Genomic DNA, 11,621 nt, shown 5'->3' with positions numbered 1-11,621 from the left:
AAACGTTAGTCTCTAAATTCACAAAATCAATTGTTGACAAAAAAAAAAGGTTCACACAATCAAATACTTTTGTTCTCTTTCTTTTTAGGCCACAGTTTGAAAATAAAGTGCAAGCATTTTTCACAGCATATCCGGACGAAGCATATATATTAAATCACAGTATATGAAATATGGACCATATTTCAAGATGGAAACATTATAAATTCTGGAATAGTTTTTGTTCTCCTTCACGCAGACATGTTTCACTGTGCCCATTGTCCCTTCGCAATTCTATTTATTTTCAAATACATATCAAATATACTAATAATTAATACTTTGTATTATTAAGTTTATAAAAGTCTTCGTTCTGAACTATTTTCCCGTGTTATAAGTTGAATTTTCTCTTTTATTGAACATTAATTCGAATTTTCTCTTTATAGATGATGAAGAAAGATGCCAAAAGAAAATAGAAAAATATCGGAGTGTGACGTACATATAATTCATAGCCTCTAATCAATGGATTGATAAATAAAAATTCATGGATCTGGTGCTTGCATCGCAAGCAACTCCGTCTTGACATTATTTTGTAAGAGCCGATGATGAATGAAAAAACAAAATCGAAAATAAACCAAATGGTTTAATAATTTTTCAAGTCAGTTGTTTAGTTATTCAAATTATTTTCTGACACTTAATCATCGTTATTTCCAGAAAATATTAGTTGCTTCTTTTTTCCAATTCATCAGAGGAATGTTATAATAAACGCTTATACTTAGAGCAAGATTAATAGGAGGTTCATAAGATATTTAAAAATCAGTTTTTAGTTTTTTTAGTTAAAAATTAAGAGACGATTTTTTATATTCCACTAAGAACTCTACGCTAAGAACCTCCATTAATCATGTTCTTACTGATCATGTTATTATTCGCCTAAAAGTTTAGGGAGTGGCCTTTGCGTGGCAGGTGAATCTCAGACCCTATTGTTTTTTCTCTTTTTAAAATTTTATTCGATCCAGATATATCTATCGGTTGACAACTTTTTTGTCAAACGACGTTTGAGGTCATCCACCTTCCTTTTCCTCCGGCAATCGAATATGCCGGAATTGTTGACATGTGGTAGGTATTGGAGACAAAATTTTGAAATTTATGTTCATGAAGTGGAATTTATAGTGTGGTGGCTCGATAAATAAGTTAGGAGTATTGGTGGCTTGTGAGTATTCTCTGTTTCGAAGATGGCAAAAAGTGAAACTGAAAGTCCTAGTCATTGAGACTTTAGAGTTTGTCGTTGGCAGTTGAGATCGGTTTCATTGACAGTGGTTCTAACAACTCCATAGAGGTGGTTTTCCAGGTTTGGTACCCCTTTAGTGTATAATCATTTTTGATAGGAGATTTGGAGATGAATGTATTCCTTGAGCCTGGAGACAGCAAATTTCAAAGCCAGAGATGATGGTTAAAATTTTAGTAGGTGGTTCTTTTTGGAAGTCTAGAGATTTGTGTCGCGAAACGTTTCAAATGATAGTAAAATCTCTGAGAATTAGGGGTGTTCAATCCGGTAAAACATAGCCAAAATAGAGAAAGTAGTTTGGATTTGGTAGTACCAAATAAACTAAATGAATGTTATTTTTAAGAAACCGCAGTATATAGATATTATTTGGTATATAAACCGATCAAACCGATTAATTAAAAAATTTAGTATACTTATATGTAAATTGTATAATAATATTGATAATATATGCATGATTTATTTATTAAATATGATATTCATAATCAAAACATTGATTTTAATAAATTTTTATTTTGTTTAAGTTAAAATAGTTTTTTTTTCTCATTTTCATCAAATTAAATAAATCATACTTTTTTGATAACTCCTTGTGGTAAAATATAACAATACAATGATATTATTATTTTCTTACTCTTATTTTAATATGTAAATAAAGCAGAGAATATTATATTTAAAAGTTAGAGTAAGGAATATATATTTATGTTTTAACAAATCTTATTTCTATTCATATAATCTAAAATTTGTTATAAAAGATAAATAAGTTATGTTTTTTTGGTATAACACTGAATAAATTGCTATATAAACCAAATCAAACCAAATTAGACATGGTTCTATTATAATAGCTAATTTTCATAAACCGAAATTCCAAAAAATCAAAAAAACACTGAACCGAAACCATAACGAAATCCAAAAAATCAAAAAAAAAAACAACGATGGTCTTCAATTTGAAAATTTATCTTTAGTGGTAGTAAAAATGAAGAATGGTACCAAGAAAGTGGTATATATTAAAATTCCATCTTTTTTTCACCATTGCTAATTTGCTTGTTAAATAGTTTCTGCTGTTTTTGTGTAACTTAGAATTATGTTTCTCCGGTTAAACTTAGAGCAGCCTCAACGGCATATACTTTGTTTTCAGTATCTTCTCATTTAAAGTTAATGTTTTTTAATACAGTTTTAATTATGATTTTTTGTTCTAGATGAAAATTGCAAAATAAACCACTCACAATGATCCATTTGGCACATGGGTATATTGTAAGGTTCCAAAAATGTGTAAATAAAGGATCGGTTTTAATCTTTTAAGTTACTGTGCTTAACTTTTACTCCCTCCGTTTTTTAATATAAGTCGTTTTAAAGCTATGCACATAGATTAAGAAAATTATTAATTTCTTATATTTTCGAAACAAAAACATCATTAATTATTTACCTAATCACAATTCAACCAATAGAAAAATAGAAGATATATTATCATTGGTCAGACAACATTAATTATTAATAAATGTTACATAGAAAATCGAAAACTACATATAATTTAGAACCAAAAAAATTCTCTAAAACGACTTATATTAAAAAACGGAGGGAGTATTATTGTTTATTTTTTACAAACTCTTCCTCATAACTGCGGGAGAAGCTCTTAGGCTTTGACTGGTATTAATTAGAGTAAATGAGTGGGAAAAAGACAAAAATTGGAGAAAAAGTAAAATTAAAATCCAGAGTAAAGTTTCTCTCTCATCTAAGCAAGAGGAATACATTATTCTATTTTTACTTTTTTTGCTCGTGAATGAGTTGAAAACACATTTTTCTTGATTGGCAAAAAATAGAGTAACTGAGCAGAAAACTTATTTACTCTAATTTTGTTTACGCCATATGTGTTATCCAATCATGCTCTTAGTATGTACGGTTCCGATTGGACCTTTTAAAAGGGACGAAATCAATGATGTTTAAAGAAAATGTTATGTTGCGGCTGATTAATTTACAAGTAAACAAATTGCGAATAATAAATGAGTTTACAACTAAATAAATTTACAACTAAACAAATTGCGAACAAAAAAATGTTATGCCACGACTGGAACACACATTTATCTTCTTCTGGCTCTTCATCGTGGAAGGGAAGGTTCAGGTAAGTTTATGTTTTGGATTATAGATCTTCTTGCTTGCTCCCTTAGCTGGTGGTGTAACATAGCAAGACATCCGGCTGATTTAGACTCGGGACTATATTATCTTTGATCGGTTAAGGATTGTATGTGGATTCTAGCTGTAGAAATCTACTTTAGACTTATATCTCAAGTTATGTTTCGATCTGCTTGTATGTCACCTTGTTTGGGTTGTAGCTTCCTTCTGATGGATTTTGTTTCTGGCCATTTTAACGTGTTCCGCCCACTTATGTATCTCATATTGTATCTATTTGGTGTCTAATGTATTTCAGTTGACGGAAAAAAAAAAGCAAACAATATATTTTGAAACATGCTGCCCCCACATGGGGCCTCTTCTGGTTACACCGTTATCGTTATTACATTGTCACAATTTTCAATATGGATATTGTTCACAAAATAAGTGTAGAATTCAATGCAAAGTCTAGTACATCGTTTCAGAAAATATATACTGTATTTTACGGCGTTTCACATATATTTGACTCTAATGCCGGATGTTTACTGGTAAAACCTAATCTGTAAATATATATACGCAGTAAATTCATTACTATCCCTTTTGGTAAAATAACTATAAATTATTTAGTTTTACTAATTATTATTTGGTTACTTTTTATTTACATTTTGTTTCCAAATATCACCATTTTTCACACATATTATAATTTTTGCTCAAATATTTGTTAATTCATTTGGGAAAACATAAACGCATTTTTTAAGTGTAAAGATTAATCATTCAAGTAATAAAAAATCAAAACATTAAAAGTTTTATACAAAAGGTAAAAAGAAGAAGTACGGTTGTGTAACACACCTGTATGTGTTTTTGGGTTTAATCATATTTACACGTCTCAGCAACGCAAATAGAAGTGTGAATACTGAGCATCCTAGCGATATTATTTAGTAACAAGACACAAATCCGGAAGAAGAAAATTATAACATGAGAACAAGTTGGCAACTATGAGATTTGAAAATTCGGTAAAACGTATCAATCTCTATTATCGTGCAAAGGTATTAATGTTCAGATTGGCATCAGATAGTACCCAACTTGCTCGTCATTGTTTGTTTTTACAGAAAATAAATTAAATATAGTACCAGATCAATCCACCGAACTAATTATCGTCAAATCTTGCTAGGCGTTAGTTTCCCACGTTATTCATAAGAGAGAAAACCCTAAAATAATAAGTGTCTTCACGTCGAAATATTTGTTTTAGAATTAGAGTAACATTCCCACACCAATTTGTATATATTAGTTTAATCGGTTTGAATTAATTATACATGACTCGAGTCACTCGACGAAGAGTAGCTAAAGAAAACTCATATTTAAAAGTAATAACAATGTACGGAGTCAAAATATTCTTGTTAAACCATTTCTGACCTCACCTACTATATCATGCATAGAATACAGATCTTCCATTACCAAAAATAAATTGTTTGCTTTTGTGAAATTAATTTCTAGATGAAGTCAGAGAGAATCTACCGACTGCAAAGTACTGCAGAAGAAGAATCTATCTTCGTTTATTCTTTTACACAATTTTATGTCTATATAGTGCATATTTTCTCACATTGATAAAAAATAACATTTTATTAGAAAATAATATGTCACTAAATTTTATTGCAAAATATTTTTCTTTCTATGATGAAATTTGTTTTCTTGCTTTTGTTAATTATTTGGGTTATCTAATATTAATCCAGTTTTTAGTGTTTTTACCGTGCAAGTCACCACGTGAACTTATCTCAGGAGAGAACAGGGCCCATTAGGATTCTCCGTATCTAACCGCGGACCCCCACTCTTTCACCACGCACGTGTGACCTCATCCTCTCCCACGTGAATATCCACGTGGCGCTTTTTCTTTGCGTCTCTCCCATTCCTCCCATGCTCTCCTCCATGACTATACCACATCCTAGTTACATCATATTTTATAACACTCAAAACACCAATCCTATACTCTCTAATCAAATTTCACTTCCCTATACATCGACATCGTTGATTTTTATACTATAGTTTGTTCTTGATGTCCCAGACAACTGATTTTTCAGTAGTCAAGTCAATGGTTACCTAGCTTTAAGCTCATATAACACGTTTTGATTTGAGAAATTTGATACTGCCAATCTTGAAGTAGTCCAACCGTAAGTATTCGGTCCACAATGTCTCGCTGAAACAAATGATTTGTATACACTACGTAGAATGATACACATCGACACGTAGATATCACACGGCCCTTCTGTTAAAGATGAATTTGTTATTAAAAATATGACGTGATCTTCTCCGGTACAAACTCTCTGTCCTATAAATAGAGAGCTTCTTGTCTTCATATTCTCGACACATACATAAACGCATAAACTCGTTAAATTGTACGAATAAATAGATTTTAAAAGCTCGTTATATTTTTATAATAATATTGTTTTTCACCCAAACCGAAAAAGAGAGAGAATCTGTGCATGTTGCTCAGAAAATCTTCAAAGTGTAATCTGGGCTTACGTTAGCTCTCACGAACTCCCAAGGATCTCCTATATATGTTTTTCCATTTCCCCATAAAATCTCTCATCATCTAAAACATCTTTATTATCATTTCTTCTTCTATATATATATTCCTTTCCCCTTTAGTGTCCTGAGAGACGCATATCTTGATTTCTTGATTCTTGATGACTCCTGAAATGACGTCAAGCTTTCTTCTCATGACATTCGCGATTTGTACACTGATCATAGCCGTTGGTCCCAGCGAGCTCCTCCGCATCGGAGCCATAGACGTCGACGGCCACTTCACCTTCAAGCCTTCCGACTTAGCCTCCGTCTCGTCGGACTTCGGTATGCTAAAGTCGCCGGAGGAGCCATTAGCCGTACTTCATCCATCCTCAGCTGAAGACGTGGCACGGCTCATCAGAACAGCTTACGGCTCAGCCACGGCCTTTCCGGTCTCAGCCCGTGGCCACGGCCATTCCATAAACGGACAGGCTTCGACAGGGAGGAACGGTGTGGTGGTGGAGATGAGCCACCGCAACATAGGGACGCCGGAGCCACTAGTTGAACCCGAGGAAATGTATGTGGACGTTTGGGGTGGAGAGTTATGGGTTGATGTGTTGAAAAAAACGTTGGAGCATGGCTTAGCACCAAAGTCATGGACTGATTACTTGTATCTTTCCGTTGGTGGTACACTCTCTAATGCAGGAATTAGTGGTCAAGCTTTTCACCATGGTCCTCAAATTAGTAACGTCCTTGAGCTAGACGTTGTAACTGGTTAGTATAAAACGTTCAAGTTCATATATTTGGTTCTTGAATTGATTTTCAATATTTATAACAAACAAATTGAATCAAAAACAGGGAGAGGAGAGGTGATGAGATGTTCAGAAGAAGAGAACACAAGGTTATTCCATGGAGTTCTTGGTGGGTTAGGTCAATTTGGGATCATTACACGAGCACGAATCTCTCTCGAACCTGCTCCCCAAAGGGTAAATGTTTTTAAATTTTGATTCTATGTTGTCAAGAAATAAAAACTGCCAGGCGGGTCCATGAGTTACATTAACATTTTCACTGTTGTGGTGACATATTTTGTTTTATAAATTTATTAAATTTAGTTAATGAAACCCTAAATAATAATCGTCTGACAGGTAAGATGGATAAGAGTGTTGTATTCGAGCTTCGAAGTGTTTACAGAGGACCAAGAATACTTAATATCTATGCATGGTCAATCAAAGTTTGATTACGTGGAAGGGTTTGTGATCGTGGACGAAGGTCTCGTCAACAACTGGAGATCATCTTTCTTCTCTCCTCGTAACCCCGTTAAAATTTCTTCCGTTAGCTCTAACGGCTCCGTTCTGTATTGCCTTGAGATCACCAAGAACTACCACGAGTCCGAGTCCGACACCGTCGATCAGGTAAAATTTAATTAAGAAGTTCTCAATTTTTTTTTCTCAATTAGATAAAGAGATATTATTCTTTTTATAATGATGAATATCTGGAACGATTTAACGCTATGCGATTATTGAGGAAATCATGATTAAAAAAATTGGTTTTCTTTTAGTTTATATGATTGAAAGTGGTCTCCCTAGTATTTTTGTTGTGTCGGCTTTATAATATAATTAAAATTGTTTATTATAATTTAAATTAGGAAGAAGACATGAAAAAGAAGCCAGAGAGGATCTACAGAGATCTAGCTTTTCCACCTGAACTATTATGTTTAGTTTATCACTAGCGAATTAATCATGGTTACTAATAAAGTAGTGGACGGGGTCATGGACCACTCACCAAATAATGATTCCCCTTTACTCTAATTAAGTTTTAATAAAACCAACTCTACTGGAATCTTAACTTATCCTTGGTTTTGATAGACTTTAATAGCAAAACAGTTTTTTAATTTTCTCCTTTAACTTTAATTTTTTTTTTTTGAAAAATCCTTTAACTTTAATTTTCCTAGTCTGGTTTAAATAAATTAAAAGTGGGTTTTGTTTGCTCCAGGAAGTAGAGATTTTGATGAAGAAATTAAATTTTATACCGACATCGGTATTCACGACGGATTTGCAATATGTGGATTTCTTGGACCGGGTTCACAAGGCGGAGCTGAAGCTCCGGTCGAAGAATTTATGGGAGGTTCCACACCCATGGCTCAACCTATTCGTACCAAAATCGAGAATCTCTGATTTTGACAAAGGCGTTTTCAAGGGCATTTTAGGGAATAAAACTAGTGGCCCTATCCTTATCTACCCAATGAACAAAGACAAGTAAGTCTCGATCGATATTACCAGCGTTTACTTAGAAATTTCTTTTCAGAAACAAAAGAATAAAACGAGTTTTGCATGCATGCAAAGTTACACTTGTGGGGATTAAATTAGTGGTCCAAGAAAATAAATGTTTTGTCGAAACTGTAAAGAACTACTGACACGTGGTACATGGGATTGTCCGAAAAACTTTGTTCACATGTGCATCGAATCGAACCAGCTAAGATTGATAATAACGCATCATCGTCGGCTCATCTTTCTCTTTTGGTTCGTTGTCCAATCTGGACGGTCCAGATTGGGTCTATTGTTTTTTAGTTCCTATAACTAATGGTGGTGGGTCCCAATCGGATTCTACTAAACCAAACCGATCTCAACGACCCTCCCTCACATCATTTATTAACTATAAGATTATGTCGTGCTGACGTGACGTACTTTTTGTAATGCCAGATGGGACGAAAGAAGCTCGGCCGTTACACCGGACGAGGAAGTTTTCTACCTCGTGGCTTTACTGAGATCAGCTTTATCGGACGGTGAAGAAACGCAGAAGCTAGAGTATTTGAAAGATCAGAACCGTCGGATCTTGGAGTTCTGTGAACAAGCCAAGATCAATGTGAAGCAGTACCTTCCTCACCATGCAACGCAAGAGGAGTGGGTGGCTCATTATGGAGACAAATGGGATCAGTTTAGAAGCATGAAGGCTGAGTTCGATCCACGGCATATACTCGCTACCGGTCAGAAAATCTTTCAGAACCCATCTCTGGCTTTGTTTCGTCCATCGTCGTCTTCGTCGTCAGCTTCATGGTGACAGGACAAAATCAGAGGGGGAAAGTAGTAGTTGAGATTATATTCTTCCTGATGTATATATATGACCTAATAGAGAAGCATCAGAGAGAGATTAGGTTGGGGTATTTTGTTAGCAACGTTTAAAAATTAGAGTTAGGAAGATTCAAGTTAGTAATATGTTACTGTTTAAATTTTCTACATCATCACGGATTTTGATATGGTTTTAGGGAAGCTTTAAACCCGATTATTAAATTAAAATTAGACAACAAACAAACCTCATGATTGTTTTGGATTATTATACATTTATGGTTTTGATGGATGGATGGTTTATACTTTATCATCGTGGAACCACCATCTCGTCTCCTTTGGAGATCTTCCGTTCTTACAATTCTGCACATATCGGTCATTATCGGTCGGTCGTTGCTGCAACCAAGCGAGAGGAAGAAGGTTCATATTTTGTAGAGAACAAAGAGAGCATTGACTATATAAAATGACCTATGAACGAGTATAAGAGTCGCATGTACCTTTTCAGTCGAGCTAGAGAGCATGGAGAGGATGCTGATGCAGATAGAACTAACAGTCATCGCTGGAGACCACGAATCATACAGAATATCTACAAAGGATACAAGTGGTCAGATTCTCCCTTGGAGTGGCCTATGAAAAGCATGAAACATAGAATATCCAAACGTTTCAGTCATTTGGTATATCTTGCCAAAACTGATCATATGATCTTAAACCGATATATATAGCATTGAATTATAAAGCAAGATCTTAAGGTATATAAATAAAGCAATTGAAGAGGGTCATTCAGATTAACGGGAAAGACTTCAGATTAGTTTGGAAATGCAAATTCATGGCACCTTCTTACACGATTTATACAGCTTTTAAATTGTTTTGATATGTATTTACAGTCTCAACCTTTTACTGACGTGTCAAAAACATCAGATAATTGGCTATATCTTGTTTTACCACAAAAGCGTGTTAAGATGTCTCATCATGTTACAGGAAACAGAGGACAATCGCACGTACCTAAGCAAATATGCCCATTGCTGTAAATGTGAGGATGCAAAGGAGCCGGAGGGAGAAAGATCACCTGCACAGTAAACAAAACATAACATAACATAACAAGGTGGACATCTAAGAATAAGAATAGTTACCATTTATTTGTATTTTAATTATTTTGGGTTTTTTATTTTAATTATAGGATTATGGTTTTCAAGGTTTTCTTATAAATATGCCTATGGTTTTATATCCTTGTTTTTTTGACACATCTTTAAAAATCCTAACGAGGCCAAGAACGCTTGGTTTACTTATAAATTCTTAGACTAAACTTTGCATCTATCTAGTTTCAGCTACCTGGGGGAAAAAAAAACTTATGCTCAAGTCAAACTCGAATACAAGATAGAGCAGAGATCAATCCCTTTCATTATTTATCATCAAAGCATTATTTGCGAGACCCATTAACTATAGACTGTATATATAGTGTATAATCTAAGCAGCAAAGTCATCACTAAGTTGGAAACACTCACTTGCGGCGATTCCATAGGATAGTGCTCGGGAAAATCAACTTGAAGCTGATAGGTCTCGTTCGCGTACAAAGTTCCTGGTGCTCCAATAACTTCAATTATCCATCTATAACCAATCAAATTTCACAATGATTCAGTTCACAGTCGATAAAAGTGTACAAACTCAGCGATCAACACGATGTTGTTGTTTGTACCTCTGGAGATTATCAGTGACCTTGTGTTTGAACCCCGTAGGTGGATTCATCTGCCATTCCACAAGCTCTTTCTGAAGCCTTTTACACGCGATTTTGCTCAGAGCCTTACGCCAAGTTTAAACAAAAAGTCAAAACCCTAAGTCAATGACACACAAAGAGATAAAAAAAACAGAGGGAGTGAGAGAGAGAGAGAGAGGTAAAGAGAAGGAAACCTTGTGAGAAGGAGCACCAGAACTTGCCATGGCTTTGCAGAGATGGAGTGAGACAGAGATGATCGCCCCCTTTGGAGAAGAAGAAATGAGAAGGAAGGCTCGATGAAGAATAAGGATTTGTGGGGTCCTCTCTGATTGAACAGATCTCTGGCAGATTATTTCAGTTCGTCAAGATGGTGCCACGTGTATTATCCTAGGCCTTTTAGAGTGTCGGCGATGTAGTCAGAGTTGCTGAATTTTGCTGCCGGTAAAACGGTGCAAGGTAATAACAGTAATTTATTACATACTGCCTGCGTTACCAATACTGCATTTTGATATACACGAATCATTTATACTTTTAAAAACTTTTTTTTTGGTAAAAATACTTTTAAAAACTTGTCAAACTTTTTCTTCCAGAAAAATTTACTCTGTTTCCTAAAGAGTTTATTTTGATATTCTTACACCTATTAAAAAATAATTAAGATACACTTTTGTTTTTATTAATTATGCATATTTAGTCAATAATATTTGAGATATATTAAAATTATTTATAAGATTAATAATTAATATTAAACATAAACTCAATATTAATTATATTAAAATTGTAAAATGATATTTTTATGTAGCAAAAAGTGTGAAATAAGTAAACTAAGCCAGGTTTGGTTGTTGCCGTTCAAAAAAAAAAAGCCAGGCTTGGTTGTTATTGTGAATTTTCAGAGAAAATACAAGTATCAGCTGGTTATAACTTTATATAGAATGATAAAAAATATCGTTATTTTTGTATGTCAATCAACACAAAATTTAGACAACGAAAGATA

At 34.0% G+C, this 11,621-nt stretch overlaps 2 protein-coding genes across 3 annotated transcripts; one reads left to right on the top strand and one right to left on the bottom strand.

The window, feature by feature from the left end:
* Nucleotides 1–5,704: 5,704 nt before the first annotated feature.
* On the top strand, nt 5,705–9,210 carry LOC106354495 (cytokinin dehydrogenase 5). The gene is made up of 5 exons (XM_013794445.3): nt 5,705–6,631; nt 6,716–6,843; nt 7,003–7,269; nt 7,850–8,112; nt 8,557–9,210. The coding sequence occupies exons 1-5, from the start codon at nt 6,040–6,042 to the stop codon at nt 8,912–8,914; spliced, it is 1,608 nt and encodes a 535-aa protein (XP_013649899.1). The 5' UTR covers nt 5,705–6,039; the 3' UTR covers nt 8,915–9,210.
* On the bottom strand, nt 8,173–10,986 carry LOC106415585 (probable ubiquitin-conjugating enzyme E2 16). 2 transcript variants are annotated; one of them, XR_001283010.3, is made up of 7 exons: nt 10,825–10,986; nt 10,613–10,716; nt 10,422–10,524; nt 9,922–9,985; nt 9,417–9,505; nt 9,168–9,315; nt 8,173–8,979 (listed from the first exon to the last, which is right to left on the bottom strand). XR_001283010.3 is itself a non-coding variant. In XM_013856337.3 (6 exons), the coding sequence occupies exons 1-6, from the start codon at nt 10,852–10,854 to the stop codon at nt 9,220–9,222; spliced, it is 486 nt and encodes a 161-aa protein (XP_013711791.1). In that variant the 5' UTR covers nt 10,855–10,986; the 3' UTR covers nt 9,053–9,219. The 2 variants fall into 2 exon arrangements, 1 of the variants encoding a protein (XP_013711791.1); XM_013856337.3 differs by lacking the exon at nt 8,173–8,979 and having other exon boundaries at nt 9,053–9,315.
* Nucleotides 10,987–11,621: the final 635 nt, after the last annotated feature.

Source organism: Brassica napus, chromosome A7 (genome assembly GCF_020379485.1).
Source record: "Brassica napus cultivar Da-Ae chromosome A7, Da-Ae, whole genome shotgun sequence".
In the NCBI taxonomy this organism is placed as follows: Eukaryota; Viridiplantae; Streptophyta; class Magnoliopsida; order Brassicales; family Brassicaceae; genus Brassica; species Brassica napus.
This window is presented reverse-complemented; position numbering and strand designations above follow the sequence as displayed.

Bases quoted from the DNA above. Each gene is read 5' to 3' on its own strand.
- LOC106415585 (XM_013856337.3), bottom strand. From the start codon at position 10,854: ATGGCAAGTTCTGGTGCTCCTTCTCACAAG. The intron at 10,525-10,612 runs GTACAAACAACA...GATTGGTTATAG, and splicing joins GTCACTGATAATCTCCAGAG to ATGGATAATTGAAGTTATTG. The intron at 9,316-9,416 runs GTACATGCGACT...GCTTGGTTGCAG, and splicing joins TCTCTAGCTCGACTGAAAAG to CAACGACCGACCGATAATGA.
- LOC106354495 (XM_013794445.3), top strand. From the start codon at position 6,040: ATGACTCCTGAAATGACGTCAAGCTTTCTTCTCATGACATTCGCGATT. The intron at 6,844-7,002 runs GTAAATGTTTTT...ATCGTCTGACAG, and splicing joins TCGAACCTGCTCCCCAAAGG to GTAAGATGGATAAGAGTGTT. The intron at 8,113-8,556 runs GTAAGTCTCGAT...TTGTAATGCCAG, and splicing joins TACCCAATGAACAAAGACAA to ATGGGACGAAAGAAGCTCGG.